Genomic DNA, 16307 nt, shown 5'->3' with positions numbered 1-16307 from the left:
GGTGTGGTGTAGTAGGGTGTAGTGTAGTAGGGTGTGGTGTAGTAGGGTGTAGTGTAGTAGGGTGTATTAGGCTGTGGTGTAGTATGGTGTGGTGTAGTAGGGTGTGGTGTAGTAGGGTGTGGTGTAGTAGTTTGTAGTGTAGCTTCCTTGCTTCCATCGGTGAACACCACGTGTCCAGGTCTGCCCTTCCACTCTTTATTCCAACCCTACCACTATGTCAGACAGGCAGTCAGACAGGCAGTCAGACAGGCAGTCAGACAGGCAGTCAGGCATTCAGACACGCAGTCAGACAGGCAGTCAAAACTACCCTGGAAACATCACAGGTTTAACTGCTTAACTGCTTCTTATTCCAAGCCTTTTCATATTTCATTATTGATGGGTCAGCCCCATACCCCGGACCATAACCCAACCCCCCTTGGAAGCAGTGTCTTATGGGACTTACTCTCTCGCCAGGCGGGCCAGGTGGCCCATCGTTGCCCGCGGTGCCCTGCGAAACACAACAGACAGGAAATCAGCATCAGATGTTCTACTGTTTCCCATAGTGGACACCATAATAAATGACTCATCGTTTACATAGATATTACCAGTTATACACTGTAGGTATTACCATGTCTTTGTAGATGGAGAGTRTAGTTACCTTAGGGCCCGGCTTGCCTGTTGAACCTCTAGCACCTCGACCACCTCGTGGCCCCTGTGAGACAGGGGAGGACAAAGCTCAGAATACACACTGACATGAGATCAGGTAAAGACTTCATACAAATATTGAATGTGAAAAGACTATGAGGAAGGAGGACATACCGTTGGACCTCTTTGTCCCCTTGGACCGGTTTTGCCCGCCACGCCCTTTGGAAGAACAGACAAGTGTAAGACATTTAATTGAGACAGAAACCTCAAGATCAATCCAGCCTAAACTGCCTCAGTAAGTTGTTCTCAAAACGACTCTCCAGGTCTGTGCTAAAACACTCGAGGTGAGTGTGACTTTCTTTCTGTTGAAGATTGCAAAGGAAAGCATTGAAAAACAAAGAATAGTTTGTCATCATCTTTTTCATCTCTTTCACATTGATTCTCGGAGGTTGCGTTTTGTACAAAGTCATCAATCAAATGCTTTTGTAACAGGAATCAACTTCCTTTGGGTTGTGTTATGATACAGCGTGTGTGAGCGCCATACAGAAACAGAAACAGGGACGGGACTAATTATTTTACCCTGGCTCCTTTCTCTCCGTTGGACCCTGGGAAGCCTGGGAAGCCGCTGGAACCCTGCAGATCAACGAGAAAAAATGGCGGGTCAGGAATCAGTATATCCATGTAATGAGGAATTATTTGAGAGGGTTTTTGCTTTCATTTGTTGTTGTTGTTGACTGTCAACCTCTATTAGTATGTAGGAGACACAGAGAGCTCCGTCATATGATGAGTCTGTACCCAGCCGGCACCGTGCCAATGGACAGACAACAGACAACACAGCCACCAGACAACACAGACAACAGACAACAGACAACACAGCCACCAGACACCAGAATACTACTCGGCTGAACGGTGACGGGCTCATGACATCACCATCAGAATAATAAGATACGAATGTGGTTCAAAACGTAGTTGACACGATGAGGAAATGAAACACAAACACAACGTACACACACACACTCTCTCCCTTTGTTAGTGAAGACTTCAAAAATCACGATGTCTTTTGTGAACATTCTTTGAGATAACATATCACATGAGTAAATGGAACATGGAACAGATGACAAACAACATCAAAAGAAAACCGCTGATTTGGGTAAAACATGTAAACAGACACACACACAGTTCTATGAAGACATTCTGCTTTCTAATTATGGCTCTTTGTTGTGAAGGCGACATTCAAAACTAGCTTACCCGTGTACTTCAGTCCTGGTGTTCACGAAATGCATTCAAACATGAAATCAATCCAGCGTCCATCTCAAAGCTTTCAGGTATTTTCTAAGCCTGAATTCACAAAGTCATGTGATGGAAATAGATGGGGCCAAACACTCAAAGAGTTTGAAAGATTGCAAATGTCTCACGATGAAACTGGCATATTTCTAAACCCAAAGGCTGTGCTTTCAGACACCCATGGCAACACTTCAATAGTTCACTTTCTAAAAAAAACTTCTGATAGCTCTCGGGCGTAAATTAGCCCTACAGAGTATGTATTAGACACCATCTCACGGAATGCCACATAATCTTCCAGCATAATGTTTGTAATCTTTTAATCCGTATTACCAGTGGTTTGCTGAACAGAGTATTACTGGATGTGGGAGGAAAGATAAGTAGTAGGGCATGTATTTCCTGTTAGGGGACGTGATATGATGCTAATTACCAAATCTACCTCTCTGTGTTTGACTGTAGATCACTGTAATTCTCAGTGTGCACCATCTAGGTCGCTGAGGACACAATATGCCTTGTTGGTTTCTGGGTGTAAGAAGAATTCTGAGTGAAACTGACAGTCACTATCAACAGTACCTCCATATTGGATCATTGGTATCTATTGAAAGACAGATCATCCAATGGGACAATCCTGATGACAAATCCCTGAAGGTTCTTCAAGGAACAACCTGTCTGACATCAGGAAACTCCTTCCTACACTCCTTCCTGCTATCTAGAACCTAAAAGGGTACTTCGGCTGTTCCTATTGGAGAACCCTTTGAAGAACCCTTTTTTGGTTCCAGGTAGAATCCCTTTGAGTTCCATGTAGAGTCCTTTACACAAAGGGTTCTACATGGAACCCAAAATCGTTCTACCTGGAACCAAAATGGGGCTCTGCCTTGAACCAAATATAGTTATCCTATGGGGACAGCCGAAGAACCCTTTAGGAACCCTTTGTAGGCGTTTGGTGTGTTTACTGAGATGAGCTGGGGTTTGTGGGATGCTTTTCATTAAAGTTTTCCCAGAAATCCTCACGGGCATCACAGAGTGGGTTTGTGTACATACCTTTGGTCCTTGTCTTCCTGGGTAGCCGGGTAACCCTGGAACACCCAGTTTTCCCTGAAGACAACAGAAAAGTCAACATAAATTAATATTTGAATGAGCACAATGTACTGGTAAACAGTCGTATATGAAGGTCGACCGACCGAAAGCTTAGAAATATGCATCTGACTGGAAGTGTGCGGGAAACTTCTTCCTGTTTCAAACAGTTGTACTGTAAAATGGAATTCAAGTATTTCCACAGGCTTGGGGGATACGCTGCTAACAGATTGACCTCACAGGACAAAAAGGCATATGCTGTTAACAGATTGACCTCACAGGACAAAGAGAGAGTGAGAATGAAGACTTTACCTTCTCTCCAGCACCCCCCATGGAGCCAGACTCTCCGTTGGGTCCTGCTCTTCCCTTAGGACCCTCAGGTCCTTCCTCACCACGGGGCCCATGCATACCAAGCTCACCCTGAACACATCCAACAGACAACAGATATGATATTGTACTATTACTGTAGCCTATGGTGGAAAGTGTACCATACAAATGACAATGATGGCTGAGTCGGTATCATTCAGTTGTCAACTCACTCTGTCACCTTTGAGACCCATGTCTCCCTTGAAACCAGGGAAACCGTCCTCACCCTGAAATCAGAGGGAACATCAATTAAAGGGTTACTTGTTTTGTTACTTCATAGGAGATTAAATGGACCTCAGAGATTAAATGGACCTCAGAGATTGAACGGACGTCAGAGATTAAATGGACCTCAGAGATGAAATGGACCTCAGAGATTGAATGGACCTCAGAGATTAAATGGACCTCAGAGATTAAATGGACCTCATAGATKAAATGGACCTCAGAGATGAAATGGACCTCAGAGATTGAATGGACCTCAGAGATTAAATGGACGTCAGAGATTGAATGGACGTCAGAGATTAAATGGACCGCAGAGATTAAATGGACCGCAGAGATTAAATGGACCTCATAGATTAAATGGACCTCAGAGATTGAATGGACCTCATAGATTAAATGGACCTCAGAGATTAAATGAACCTCAGAGATTAAATGGACCTCAGAGATGAAATTGGACCTCAGAGATGAAATGAATCAGAGAAAACCTCAGAGATTAAATGGACTCAGAGATTGAATGGACCTCAGAGATTTGAATGGACCTCAGAGATTGAAATGGACCTCAGAGAATTGAATGGACTCAGAGATTGAATGGACCTCAGAGATGAAATGGACTCAGAGATTGAATGGACCTCAGAGATTGAATGGACCTCAAGAGATGAAATGGACCTCAGAGATTGAATGGAACCTCAGAGATGAAATGGACCTCAGAGATTGAATGGACCTCAGAATGAAATGGACCTCAGAAGATTGAATGGACCTCAGAGATTGAATGGACCTCAGAGATGAAATGGACCTCAGAGATTAAATGGACCTCAGAGATGAATGGACCTCAGAGATTAAATGGACCTCATAGATTAAAATGGACCTCAGAGATTAAATGGACCTCAGAGATGAAATGGACCTCAGAGATGAAATGGACCTCAGAGATGAAATGGACCTCAGAGATGAAATGGACCTCAGAGATGAAATGGACCTCAGAGATTGAATGGACCTCAGAGATTGAATGGACCTCAGAGATTAAATGGACCTTTAAGTAACTGTCGTTATGTGTAAGGGATCATGGGAATTCACTATGCCTTGAGCTTGTACATAATTGTAACCTAATTGCCGTGGCAGAGTATCTTTGGATACATATTTATTTTTAAAAGAGATTTATGTTTTTAATTTAATAGCAACGCTAGACATGTCTATGAATCTGGACTGTAGCTTTCCATTATGAAAAGGGAACCTCATTTGATACGTCTGTATGCCATGAAGACTACTGTCATCTGGTGGCCAAGGAGGGGATGACACGGCCTGTGCACAAGAGCAACAGCCACTGCTCTGTCTTTATTATGCTGCTATAGGGACGTGTGCTTGAGCATTAGAAAACATGGTGGATGAGTTAACAAGAGAATAAGGAAACCTCTCTTTGTCCCTTTCACCCTCTGTTCTCTCCATCCATCTGTCTCTCACTGTCTCTTTCTCTACTTCTCTGTCTCTCACTGTCTCCTTTCTCTCTGTTCTCTGTCTCTCACTGCTCCTTTATTTCTCTCTGCTCTCTGTCTCCCACTGTCTCCTCTCTCTCTTCTGTTCTCTGTCTCCACTGTCTCCTCTCTCTCTCTGTTCTCTGTCTCCCACTGTCTCTCTCTCTCTCTCTGTTCTCTGTCTCCCACTGTCTCATTTCTCTCTGTTCTCTGTCTCTCACTGTCTCCTTTCTCTCTGTTCTCTGTCTCTCACTGTCTCATTTCTCTCTGTTCTCTGTCTCTCACTTTCCTTTCTCTCTGTTCTCTGTCTCCCACTGTCTCCTCTCTCTGTTCTCTGTCTCTCACTTTCTCCTTTCTCTCTGTTCTCTGTCTCCCACTGTCTCCCTTTCTCTCTGTTCCTGTCTCCCACTGTCTCCTTCTCTCTGTTCTCTGTCTCTCACTGTCTCATTCTCTCTCTGTTCTCTGTCTCTCACTGTCTCTTTCTCTCTGTTCTCTGTCTCTCACGTTCTCTCTCTCTCTGTTCTCTGTCTCCTCACTGTCTCTTCTCTCTCTGTTCTCTGTCTCTCACTGTCTCATTTCTCTCTGTTCTCTGTTCTCTCACTGTCTCCTTTCTCTCTGTTCTCTGTCTCTCCACTGTCTCTCTCTCTGTTCTCTGTCTCCCACTTCTCTCTCTGTCTGTCTCTTGTCTCTCACTGTCCTCTTTCTCTCTGTTCTCTGTCTCTCACTGTGTCTTCATTTCTCTCTGTTCTCTGTCTCTCACTGTCTCCTTTCTCTCTGTTCTCTGTCTCTCACTGTCTCTCTCTCTGTTTCTGTCTCCCACTGTCTCCTCTCTCTGTTCTCTGTCTCTCACTGTCTCCTTTCTCTCTGTTTTCTGTCTCTCACTGTCTCATTTCTCTCTGTTCTCTGTCTCTCACTGTCTCTTTCTCTCTGTTCTCTGTCTCTCACTGTCTCTCTCTCTGTTCTCTGTCTCCCACTGTCTCCTCTCTCTGTTCTCTTGTCTCTCACTGTCTCCTTTCTCTCTGTTTCTCTGTCTCTCACTGTCTCCCATTTCTTTTCTCTCTGTTCTCTGTCTCTCCACTGTCTTCCTTTCCTTCTGTTCTCTGTCTCTCACTGTCTCCTTTCTCTCTGTTCTCTGTCTCTCACTGTCTCCTTTCTCTCTGTTCTCTGTCTCTCACTGTCTCTCTCTCTGTTCTCTGTCTCCCACTGTCTCATTTCTCTCTGTTCTCTGTCTCCCACTGTCTCTCTATCTGTTATCTGTCTCCCACTGTCTCCTTTCTCTCTGTTCTCTGTCTCCCACTGTTCTTTGGCAGTTCTTCGGCTGTTCCTATTGGAGAACCCTTTGAAGAACCCTTTTTGGTTCCAGGTAGAACCCCTTTGAGTTCTATGTAGAGTCCTTGACACAAAGGGTTCTACATGGAACCCAACATAGTTCTACCTGGAACCAAAAGGGGTTCTGCCTTGAACCAGAAATAGTTCTCCTATGGGGACAGCTGAAGATCCCTTTAGGAACCCTTTTGTCTAAGAGTGTAGGCGTTTTGGACTGCAGGAAGTCTTTGTGACAGGACTTTTTGAGAGAACGTTGTGTTCCAGCTCATTGGTCAGATAGGACAGTGCTAGGAATCACAACATTCTTACACACAATAGCAGCAGGAATACGAAGCGTCACATTTTGAAAAGAGGAAGCTTTACCTTCTCTCCCTTTCCACCCTTCAGCCCACGAACGCCATCAGCACCCTAATAGACAGACAAGAAACGGACCACAATTACCAACCTGACACGACGTCCCACACCTTAAGGATGTTACTGAACATCACCTGGGTGAGCTACAACACCATACCTTGACACCACGATGACCGGGATAACCAATAAGACCTGGGGAACCTGCCTGGCCCTGGAGGAAGAGAAGACAGAGAGAGAGAGCACAATGTCTTCAKTAGTCTCTCAATAAGAGATATGTCATAAACCATTACAATTATTCTGTTTATGTAACACATTCAAAACAAATACATATAAATCAATCAATTAATCAACACATGAATGAATTGCACTTACGTAAGCTCCCTTCTCACCAGTTGGACCTTCTTTACCAGGATGGCCCTGTAAGAAAATAAATGACACAAATGACTTTACTCTACTATGGATGCTCTATGTTACGTAAACCATGTCTGGACCACCTCGAGTCTGATGTCTCTATGGAATACATGTGTACATCAGACTGTAGTGATGGAGGCTTTAAAAAGACATGTTGGATTGTGGTTTGTAGTGGAAGGAAGAGATGTTGTTGTGAAACTACTCTATAAACTACAGTATGTACTGGTGGGTTGTCCTCTATAAACTACAGTGTGTACTGGTGGGTTGTCCTCTATAAACTACAGTGTGTACTGGTGGGTTGTTCCTCATAAAACTACAGTGTGTACTGGTGGGCTTGTCCTCATAAACTACAGGGTGTTGGTGGGTTGTCTCTTTTTATAAACTACAGTGTGTACTGGTGGTTGTCCTCTATAAACTACGTGTGTACTGGTGGGTCTGTCCTCTTTTTTATAAACCTAACAGTTGTACTGGGTGGGTTGTCCTCTATAAACTACAGTGTGTCTGGTGGTTGTCTATAAAACCTACAGTATGTATGGTTGGGTTGTCCTCTCTAATAAACTACAGTGTGGTTGACTGGTGGGTTTTTGTCCTCTATAAATACAGTATGTACTGGTGGGGTTGTCCTCTACTAAACTACAGTTGTACTGGTGGGTTGTCTCTATAAACTACAGTTGTACTGGTGGTTGTCCTCTATAAAACCTACAGTTACTGTTGGGGTTGTCTCTATAAAACTACAGTGTGTCTGGTGGGTTGTCCTCTATAAGCACTACAGTTATGTATGGTTGGGTTTTCCTCTATAATACAGTGTGTATGGTGGGATTGTCTCTATAACTACAGTGTGTACTGGTTTGGGTTTCCTATAACTCAGTATGTACTGGTGGGTTGTTCCTCTATAAACTACAAGTGGTGTACTGGTGGGTTTGTCTCTATAAACTAAGTTGTACTGGTGGGTTGTCCTTAATAATACAGTATGTATGGTGGGTTTGTCCTCTATAAACTACAGTATGTATGGTGGGTTGTCTCTATAAACTACAGTATGTTACTATTGGGGTTTGTCTTATAAACTAAGTATGTACTGGTGGGTTTGGTCCTCTATAACTACAGGTGTATGTGGGTTGTCTTATTAAACTACAGTATGTACTGGTGGGTTGTCTCTATACTAGTGTGGTATGGTGGGTTGGTTTCTTAAACTACTAGTGTGTACTGGTGGGTTTCCTCTTAAACTAGGTATGTACTGGTGGGTTGTCCTTATAACACAGTGTGTACTGGTGGGTGTCTCTATAATAACTACAGCTATGTATTGGTGGGTTGTCCCTCTTAAACTAAGTATGTATGGTGGGTTGTCCTCTATAAACTAAGTATGTATGGTGGGTTTTGTCTCTATAACTACAGTATGTAACTGGTGGGTTGTCTTATAATACAGTGTGTACTGGTGGGTTTGTTCCTCTATACTACGTAATGTACTGGTGGGTTGTTCTCTATAAACTCAGTGTGTACTGGTGGGTTGCTTATAACTAAGTAATGTTGGTGGTTGTCCTCTATAACTACAGTATGTTCGTGGGGTTGTCCTCTATAATACAGTGTGTACTGGTGGGTTTGTCCTCTATAAACTACAGTGTGGTATGGGTGGGTTGTCCTCTTATAATACGTATGTACTGGTGGGTTGTCTCTATAACTACAGTATGTTACTGGTGGGTTGGTCTCATAACTACGTGTGTACTGGTGGGTTGTCTCTATAAACTACAGTGTGTAACTGGTGGGCTTGTCCTCTATAAACTACGTGTGTACTGGTGGGTTGTCCTCTATAATCAGTGTGTATGGTGGGGTTTGTCCTCTATACTACATGTGTAATGGTGGGTTGTCCTTATAAACTACAGTGTGGTACTGGTGGGTTGTCTCTATAAACTAGCAGTGTGTATGGTGGTTGTCTCTATAACTAAGTGTGTACGGGTGGGCTTGTCCTCTCTAACTCAGTGTGTACTGGTGGGTTGTCACTCTATAAATACAGTGTGTATGGTGGGGTTTGTCTCTCTAAACACAGTGGTGTTACTGGTGGGTTGTCTTATAACTACAGTGTGTAACTGGTGGGTTGTCCTCTATACCTACAGTGTGTACTGGTGGGTTGTCCCTCTAATAACCTAGTGTGGGTATGGTGGGTTGTCTCTATAAACTAAGTGGTGTACTGGTGGGTTAGTCTCTATAACTACGTGTGTATGGTGGTTGTCTCTATAAACTACAGTGTGTACTGGGTGGGTTGTCCTTATAAACTACAGTGTGTACTGGTGGGTTGTCCTTAATCATAGCAGTGTGTACTGGATGGGTGTCCTATAAACTAAGTGTACTGGTGGGTTGTCCTCTATTAAATACCGTGTGTACGGTGGGGTTGTCTTATAAACTAAAGTGTGTCTGGTGGGTTGTCCTCTATAAACCTACAGTGTGTATGGTGGGTTGTTCCCTCTATAAACTACAGTGTGTCTGGTGGGTTGTCTCTATAAATACAGTGGTGTACTGGGTGGGTTGTCTCTATAAAGCTAAGTTGTGTACTGGTGGGTTGTCTCTAATTAAATACAGTGGTACTGGTGGTTGTCCTCTATAAACTCAGGTGTCTGGTGGGTTGTCTCTATAAACTAAGTGTGTACTGGTGGGTTGTTCTATAACTACAGTGGTGGTACTGTGGGTTTTGTCCTATAACTAACAGTGTGTACTGGTGGGTTGTCCTCATAATAAGTGGTGTATTGGTGGGGTTTTCCTCTATAAACTATCAGTGTGTAACTGGTGGGTTGTCTCTATTAACTCCAGTGTGTAACTGGGTGGGGTTCTCGTATAACTCAGTTTTGGTGTCTGGGTGGGTTGTCCTCTATAAACTACGTGTGTACTGGTGGGGTTGTCCTCTATAACTACAGCTGTGTACTTGGTGGTTGTCCTCTATAACTACAGTGTGTCTGGTGGGTTGTCTCTGTATAAACTACAGTGCGGTGTACTGGTGGGTTGTCCTCTATAACTCAGTGTGTTACTGGTGGTGTTGTCTCATAAATAAGTGTGTCTGGTGGGTTGTCTTATAAATAAGGGTGGTGTACTGGTGGGTTGTCCTCTATAAACTACAGTGTGTTGGTGGGTGGTCCCTCTATACACTACAGTGGTGTACTGGTGGTTTGCTCCTCTATAAACTAAGTGTGTACTGGCGTGGGTTTGTCCTCTATAACTAAGTGGTGGTACTGGTGGGTTGTCTCTATAAACTACAGTATTGTACTTGGTGGGTTGGTCCTCTATAAACTACAGTGTGTAATGGGGGTTGTCTCTATAAACTCAGTTGTGTACTGGTGGGTGTCCTGAGTCAACAGTGTAGAGGAGGAGAAGGAGTGTGAGAAGGGTTAACAGAAGATCACGTACAGGCAGGCATGATCCAGGTAACCGGCAACCCGATCTGCCGTGAGGCCTGTAACAGAGACACATAGAAACAGTGATTGGTCAGAGGTCAAAATAACACTGTACTTTAACAATGGTATCTGGTGACCGTCAGGTCTGTTTCTGGGACAACTGAGATCACCTTGAGGAAACTATCTGAGAATAAGACTGTTTTTAAGGTTCAAAGGAGGTTATATGTCCTCCGAGGAGGTAAGCTAGGTCCTCGCGAGGAGATACTAGGTCTCAGAGGGAAGGACTTAGGTCTCGAGGAAGGATAGGTATCAGAGGAGGTACTAGGTCTCAGAGGAGATACTAGGTCTCAGAGGAGTATAGTCTCCGAGGAGATACTAGGTCTCAGAGGAGATACTAGATTTCTCAGAGAGGTACTAGGGTCTTCAGAGGAAGATACTAGGTCTAGAGGAGATACTCAGTCTAGAGTGAGGCTACTAGGTCTCAGAGGAGATCTAGGTTCGAGGAACTACTAGGGTCTAGAGAAGGTATAAGGTCCTCAGAGGAATACTAGGGTCTCAGAGGAGGTTACAGGTCTCAGAGGCGCGGTTTAGGTCTCAGAAGGGGTCTTTGTAGGTAAAAACTAGGTCTCAAGAGGAGGTCGAGGTTCTTCAGAGGAGATACTAGGGTTCAGAGAAGGGTACTAGGTCTCAGAGGAGATACTAAGGTCCTCAGGGAGATACTAGGTCCTCAGAGAAGGTACTAGGTAGTTAGGAGTACTAGGGTCTTCAGAGGAGATATAGGTTCAGAGGAGGTACTATGTCTCGCGGAGGGTACTAGGTCTCAGGGAAGGACTAGGGTCGCGCAGAGGAAGACTTAGGTCGCTCAGAGAAGGACTAGGGTTTCAGGGAGGTACTAGGTCCTCAGAGGGAAGGTACTAGGTCTTCAGAGGAGATCAGGTCCTCAGAGGAGATCTGAGATCTAGAGGAGATCTAGGTCCTCAGGCGGAGATACTAGGTCCTCAGAGGAGATATAGGGTCTTCAGAGAAGGTACTAGGTTCAGAGGAGATAACTAGGTTCGAGGAGATACTAGTCTCAGAAGAAGGTACAGGTCTCAGAGGAGGTCTAGATCTCAGAGAAGGTACTAGTCTCAGAAGGAGTACTAGGTCTCGAGGAGATACTAGGATCCGAGAAGGTCTAGGTCTCAGCAGGAGGTCCTAGGTTCAGAGGAGGTACTAGATCTCAGAGAGATGCTAGGTCCTCAGAGGAGACACTAGGTTTCAGAGGAGATCAGGTTCCTCAGAGAAGGTTGCTAGGTCTCAGAGGAGTACACTAGGTCTTCAAGAGGAGATAACTAAAGGGTCCTCGAGGCGATACTAGGTCTCAGAGGAGATACTAGGTCCTCAGAGAGGTATTAGGTCCTCAGAGGAGATTACTCGGTCTCAGAGGAGATCTGGGTCCTCGAGAAGGTAACTAGGTCCTAGAGGAGGTACTAGAATCTCAAGAGAAGGTACTAGGTCCTCAGAGGAGGGTAGGTTCCTCAGAGGCGGACTACTAGATCTCAGAGAAAAGGTACTAGGGTCTCAGAGAGGTCTAGGTCTCAAGGAGGTTAATAGATCTCAGAGGAGATGCTAGGTCTCAGGAGGAGAACATAAGTTCTTAGAGGAGATATAGGTCTCAAAATTAATCACTACATATTATACAGTAAGGGGGGTTGACATAACATAAGCAAAACTTCAGTAAGTCTATAGTAAACAAGCTATTTCCAGTCTGTGTATTGTGTAATTTTAATTACATCTAAAGACAGACATTTTACAATTTGTCTTATTGGACGACTATTATGCAACCCAACACTTTCAAGGTAGTTTTGTTGGGACAGGCAACAGCAGACAGAGCCTCACTTACTCTTTCACCGGGTGGTCGGATTGGCTTGAGGACCCAGGAGTCCTGAGGCAGAAGCAGACCAGACAACTTCAGAGTTGTTGCCATGGTGCAGGCAAAAGCAACACAAACGCAATGCCAGAATACACACACACACACACACCAGCCCCACACACAACACAACACAACAACACAAACAACAACACAAACACACACAACACCACACCAACACACACACACACAACACACAACAGAGAAGCTGGGGAACATGGAGGGCATATGGATCAGGCGGAATGTTAACTCAGTGCGGGGGTAGAATGTTTGTTCTTGAGTGTGTGTGTGGGCGTGTGGGTGTATTTTGTGTGTGTTTGTGGTGTGTGTCGTATTTGTGTGGTGTGTGTGTATTTGTGTGTGTGTGTGTGTGTGTTTGTGTGGTGTGTGTGTATTTGTGTGTGTGTGTGTGGCAGAGAAATAATTGAGGCTGTGCTGGAGCTGGGGAGCCTGCTGCGGCATCCACAGAACAGAATGAGATATTTCAACGCTTTTGTTCACCCCCAGAAAACCCCCAGCAAATATTCTAAGAAAATCTCTTTTTTGTGGCTTCTATAGCTCAGGGAGAAAGAGGGGGAGACAAAGAGGGGAGGAAAAGAGGGAAGGGGAGGGGGGGGAGAGGAGAGAGAAAGGAGGAGGAAGAGGAGAGGAGGGGAGGAGAAGGGAGAGGGGGAGAGGAGGGGAGGAGGGGGAGAAGAGGAGGGAAGAGGAGGGGAGGGGAGGAGGGAGGAGGAAGAGGAGGAAGAGGAGGGGGATAGGGGGGATAAGGGAGGAGGAAGAGGAAGGGAGAGGAGGGGAGAGGAGGGGGAGAGGGGGGAGAAGAGGGGAGGGAGGGGGCGGAAGGGAGCGGAGAGGAGGCGGAAGAGGAGGGGAGGAGGAGGGGAGACGGTGAGGAGGAGTGTGGGGGTAGGAGGCGGGGGGAGAGGAGGAGGGGAGAGTGGAGGAGGAGGGGGAGGAGAGGTGGAGGATGAGGAAGGAGCGAGGGGAAGAGGAGAGGAGGGGAGAGGAGGGGAGGAGGAGGGGGGGAGAGGAGGGGAGAGGAGAAGAGGGGAGAGGGAGCAGAAGAGGAAAGAGACATAATTGATGGTGTAAATTATCTTCAAAGAGCAGTATATTTCCATAAGATGTTGACATAACACCTCAGAAATGAGAGTGAGAAAAGTATCTATTTTCAGACATTACACACAAATAAAGACACATTGTTCGTGTGTGTGTGCTGAGTGTCAATAGCAACTTCAACCCTTATCAACAGTATACTCTTCCAAGCTAGTTTGACTATTTTTTGTACATGCAAGCTAGTCTTTATTGTAAACATACAGTGCATTCGGAAAGTATTCAGACCCCTTGACTTTTTCCACATTTTGTTACATTACAGCCTTTTTCTAAAATGGATGAAATTATTTGTTGGTCACATCAATCTACACACAATACCCCATAATGACAAAGCAAAACAGGTTTAGATTTCCTTTCGCAAATGTATACAAATAATTAAAAACGACAAATACCTTATATACAGTGGTATTCAGACCCTTTCCTATGAGAATTGACCTCAGGTGCATCCTGTTTCCATTGATCATCCTTGAGATGTTTCTACAACTTGATTGAAGTCCACCTGTGGTAAATTAAATTGATTGGACATGATTTGGAAATAATCACACCTGTCTATATAAGGTCCCACAGTTGACAGTGCGTGTCAGAGCAAAAACCATGCCATGAGGTTGAAGGAATTATCCGTAGAGCTCCGAGACAGAATTGTGTCGAGGCACAGATCTGGGGAAGGGTACCAAAAATGTCTGCAGCATTGAAGGTCCCCAAGAGCACAGTGGCATCCATCATTCTTAAATGGAAGAAGTTTGGAACCATCAAGACTCTTCCTAGTGCTGGCTTCCCGGTCAAACTGAGCAACCGAGGAAGAAGGGCCTTGGTCAGGGAGGTAACCAAGAACCCGATGGTCACTCTGACAGAGCCCCAGAGTTCCTCTGTGGAGATGGAAGAACCTTCCAGAAGGACAACCATCTCTGCAGCACTCCACCAATCAGGCCTTTATGGTAGAGTAGCCAGATGGAAGCCACTCCTCAGTAAAAGGCAGATGTCAACCCGCTTGGAGTTTGCCAAGAGGCACCTAAAGGTGTCTCACCATAAGAAACCAAATTCTCTAGTCTGACGAAACCAAGATTGAACTCTTTGGCCTGAATGCGAAGTGTCACATCTGGAGGAAAACTGGCACCGTCCCTATGTGAAGCATTGTGGTGGCAGCATAATGTTGTGGGTATGTTTTTCAGCTTAAAACTTCTTAGTGATCCCTTCCCGCTCAGATCCCGGTAACGGGATTGATTTGATAAAATCCAGTGAAATTGTAGCGCGCCAAATTCAAAAACAGAAATACTCATAATAAAAATTCACAAAACATACATGTATAAGACATCAAAATAAAGCTTAACTTAGCCGCAGTGTCAGATTTCAAAAAAGGCTTTACGGCGAAAGCGAAACCATGCAATTATCTGAGGACAGCACCACACATACAAACACGTGAAAATCAGATTTCAACCAGCCAGGTGCGACACAAAACTCAGAAATAACTAGATACCTGCCCTCCAGGACACCTACAGCACCCGATGTCACAGGAAGGCCAAAAAGATCATCAAGGACAACAACCACCCGAGCCACTGCCTAAATTCAGTATGGTAAATGGAGCGGGGCAGCCATCAAAATAAATTCAAGAAACGAACCAAAATAAATTGTGTGGTTGCCCATAAGGGACTGGCCATCTATCCTAATCAGTAATACTATAAAAATAGTAGGGGAAGATCTTCTTCTTTTGGCACTCCAAAATGTCCCAGAAACATCACAATTGGTCCTTTTGTTCAATAAATTCCTTCTTTACAGTATATCTCCAAAATGTCAATTTATTTGGTGCGTTTGATTCAGAAAATACACCGGTTCCAACTCGCCCAACATGACTACAAAGTATCTAATAAGTTACCTGGAAACTTGGTCCAAACATTTCAAACAACGTTCCTAATCCAAACTTAGGTATCGTGAAACGTAAATAATCGATACAATTTAAGATGGGATAAACTGTGTTCAATACCGGACGAAAACAAAGTGAAGCACAGGTCGTGCGCACCAAAAGACTAGAGTCCACCTGGAGTGACACATGGAAAGAACAGGGCTACTTCTTCATTTCTCAAAAGAAAAACATCAACCAATTTCTAAAGACTGTTGACATCTAGTGGAAGCCATAGGAACTGCAACCAGATTCCTATTAAAAAGGGTTTACCATAGAAAACTAATGGAAAACAGATTGACATCCCCAAAAAGATTTCCCTGGATGGATTGTGCTCGGGGTTTCGCCTGCCAAATCAGTTCTGTTATACTCACAGACATTATTTAAACAGTTTTAGGAACTTCAGAGTGTTTTCTAATAATGCATATCCTAGCTTCTGGGCTTGAGTAGCAGGGAGTTTACTTTGGGCACGCTTTTCATCCGGACGTGAAAATACTGCCCCCTAGCCCTAAGAAGTTTTAAGGGACTGGGAGACTAGTCAGAATTGAGGGAAAGATGAACGGAGCAAAGTTCAGAGAGATCCTTGATGAAAACCTGCTCCAGGGTGCTCAGGACCTCAGACTGGGGCAAAGATTCACATACCAACAGAACAATGACCCTAAACACACAGCCAAGACAACGCATGAGTGGCTTTGGGACAAGTCTCTGAATGTCCTTCAGTGACCCAGCCAGAGCCCGGACTTGAACCGGATCTTGGTAGAGACCTGAAAATACCTGTGCAGCGATGCTCCCCATCCAAATTGATAGAGCTTGAGAGGATCTGCAGAGAAGAATGGGAGAAACTCCCCAAAAACAGGTGTGCCAAGTTTGTAGCGTCATACCCAAGAAGACTCAAG

At 44.6% G+C, this 16307-nt stretch overlaps 1 protein-coding gene across 1 annotated transcript in view; it reads right to left on the bottom strand.

Annotated features, from left to right (window-relative positions):
* The window catches only part of LOC112075981 (collagen alpha-1(XI) chain-like), a gene marked incomplete at its 3' end in the record, with an annotated part of 21230 nt that extends 8769 nt beyond the window's left edge, over window positions 1-12461 (bottom strand). The window contains exons 1-11 of the mRNA XM_024142882.1: window positions 12378-12461; window positions 7080-7124; window positions 6865-6918; window positions 6717-6761; window positions 3519-3572; window positions 3292-3399; window positions 2947-3000; window positions 1204-1257; window positions 799-843; window positions 638-691; window positions 443-487 (exon numbers count right to left, since the gene is read on the bottom strand). Coding sequence (XP_023998650.1) covers window positions 443-487; window positions 638-691; window positions 799-843; window positions 1204-1257; window positions 2947-3000; window positions 3292-3399; window positions 3519-3572; window positions 6717-6761; window positions 6865-6918; window positions 7080-7124; window positions 12378-12461 — 642 coding nt within the window. The remainder of the gene's footprint in view (window positions 1-442; window positions 488-637; window positions 692-798; window positions 844-1203; window positions 1258-2946; window positions 3001-3291; window positions 3400-3518; window positions 3573-6716; window positions 6762-6864; window positions 6919-7079; window positions 7125-12377) is intronic.
* Between the last annotated feature and the right edge of the window lie 3846 nt (window positions 12462-16307).

The sequence above is a fragment of the Salvelinus sp. IW2-2015 genome, unplaced genomic scaffold (genome assembly GCF_002910315.2).
Source record: "Salvelinus sp. IW2-2015 unplaced genomic scaffold, ASM291031v2 Un_scaffold3498, whole genome shotgun sequence".
Taxonomy (NCBI): domain Eukaryota; kingdom Metazoa; phylum Chordata; class Actinopteri; order Salmoniformes; family Salmonidae; genus Salvelinus; species Salvelinus sp. IW2-2015.
This window is presented reverse-complemented; position numbering and strand designations above follow the sequence as displayed.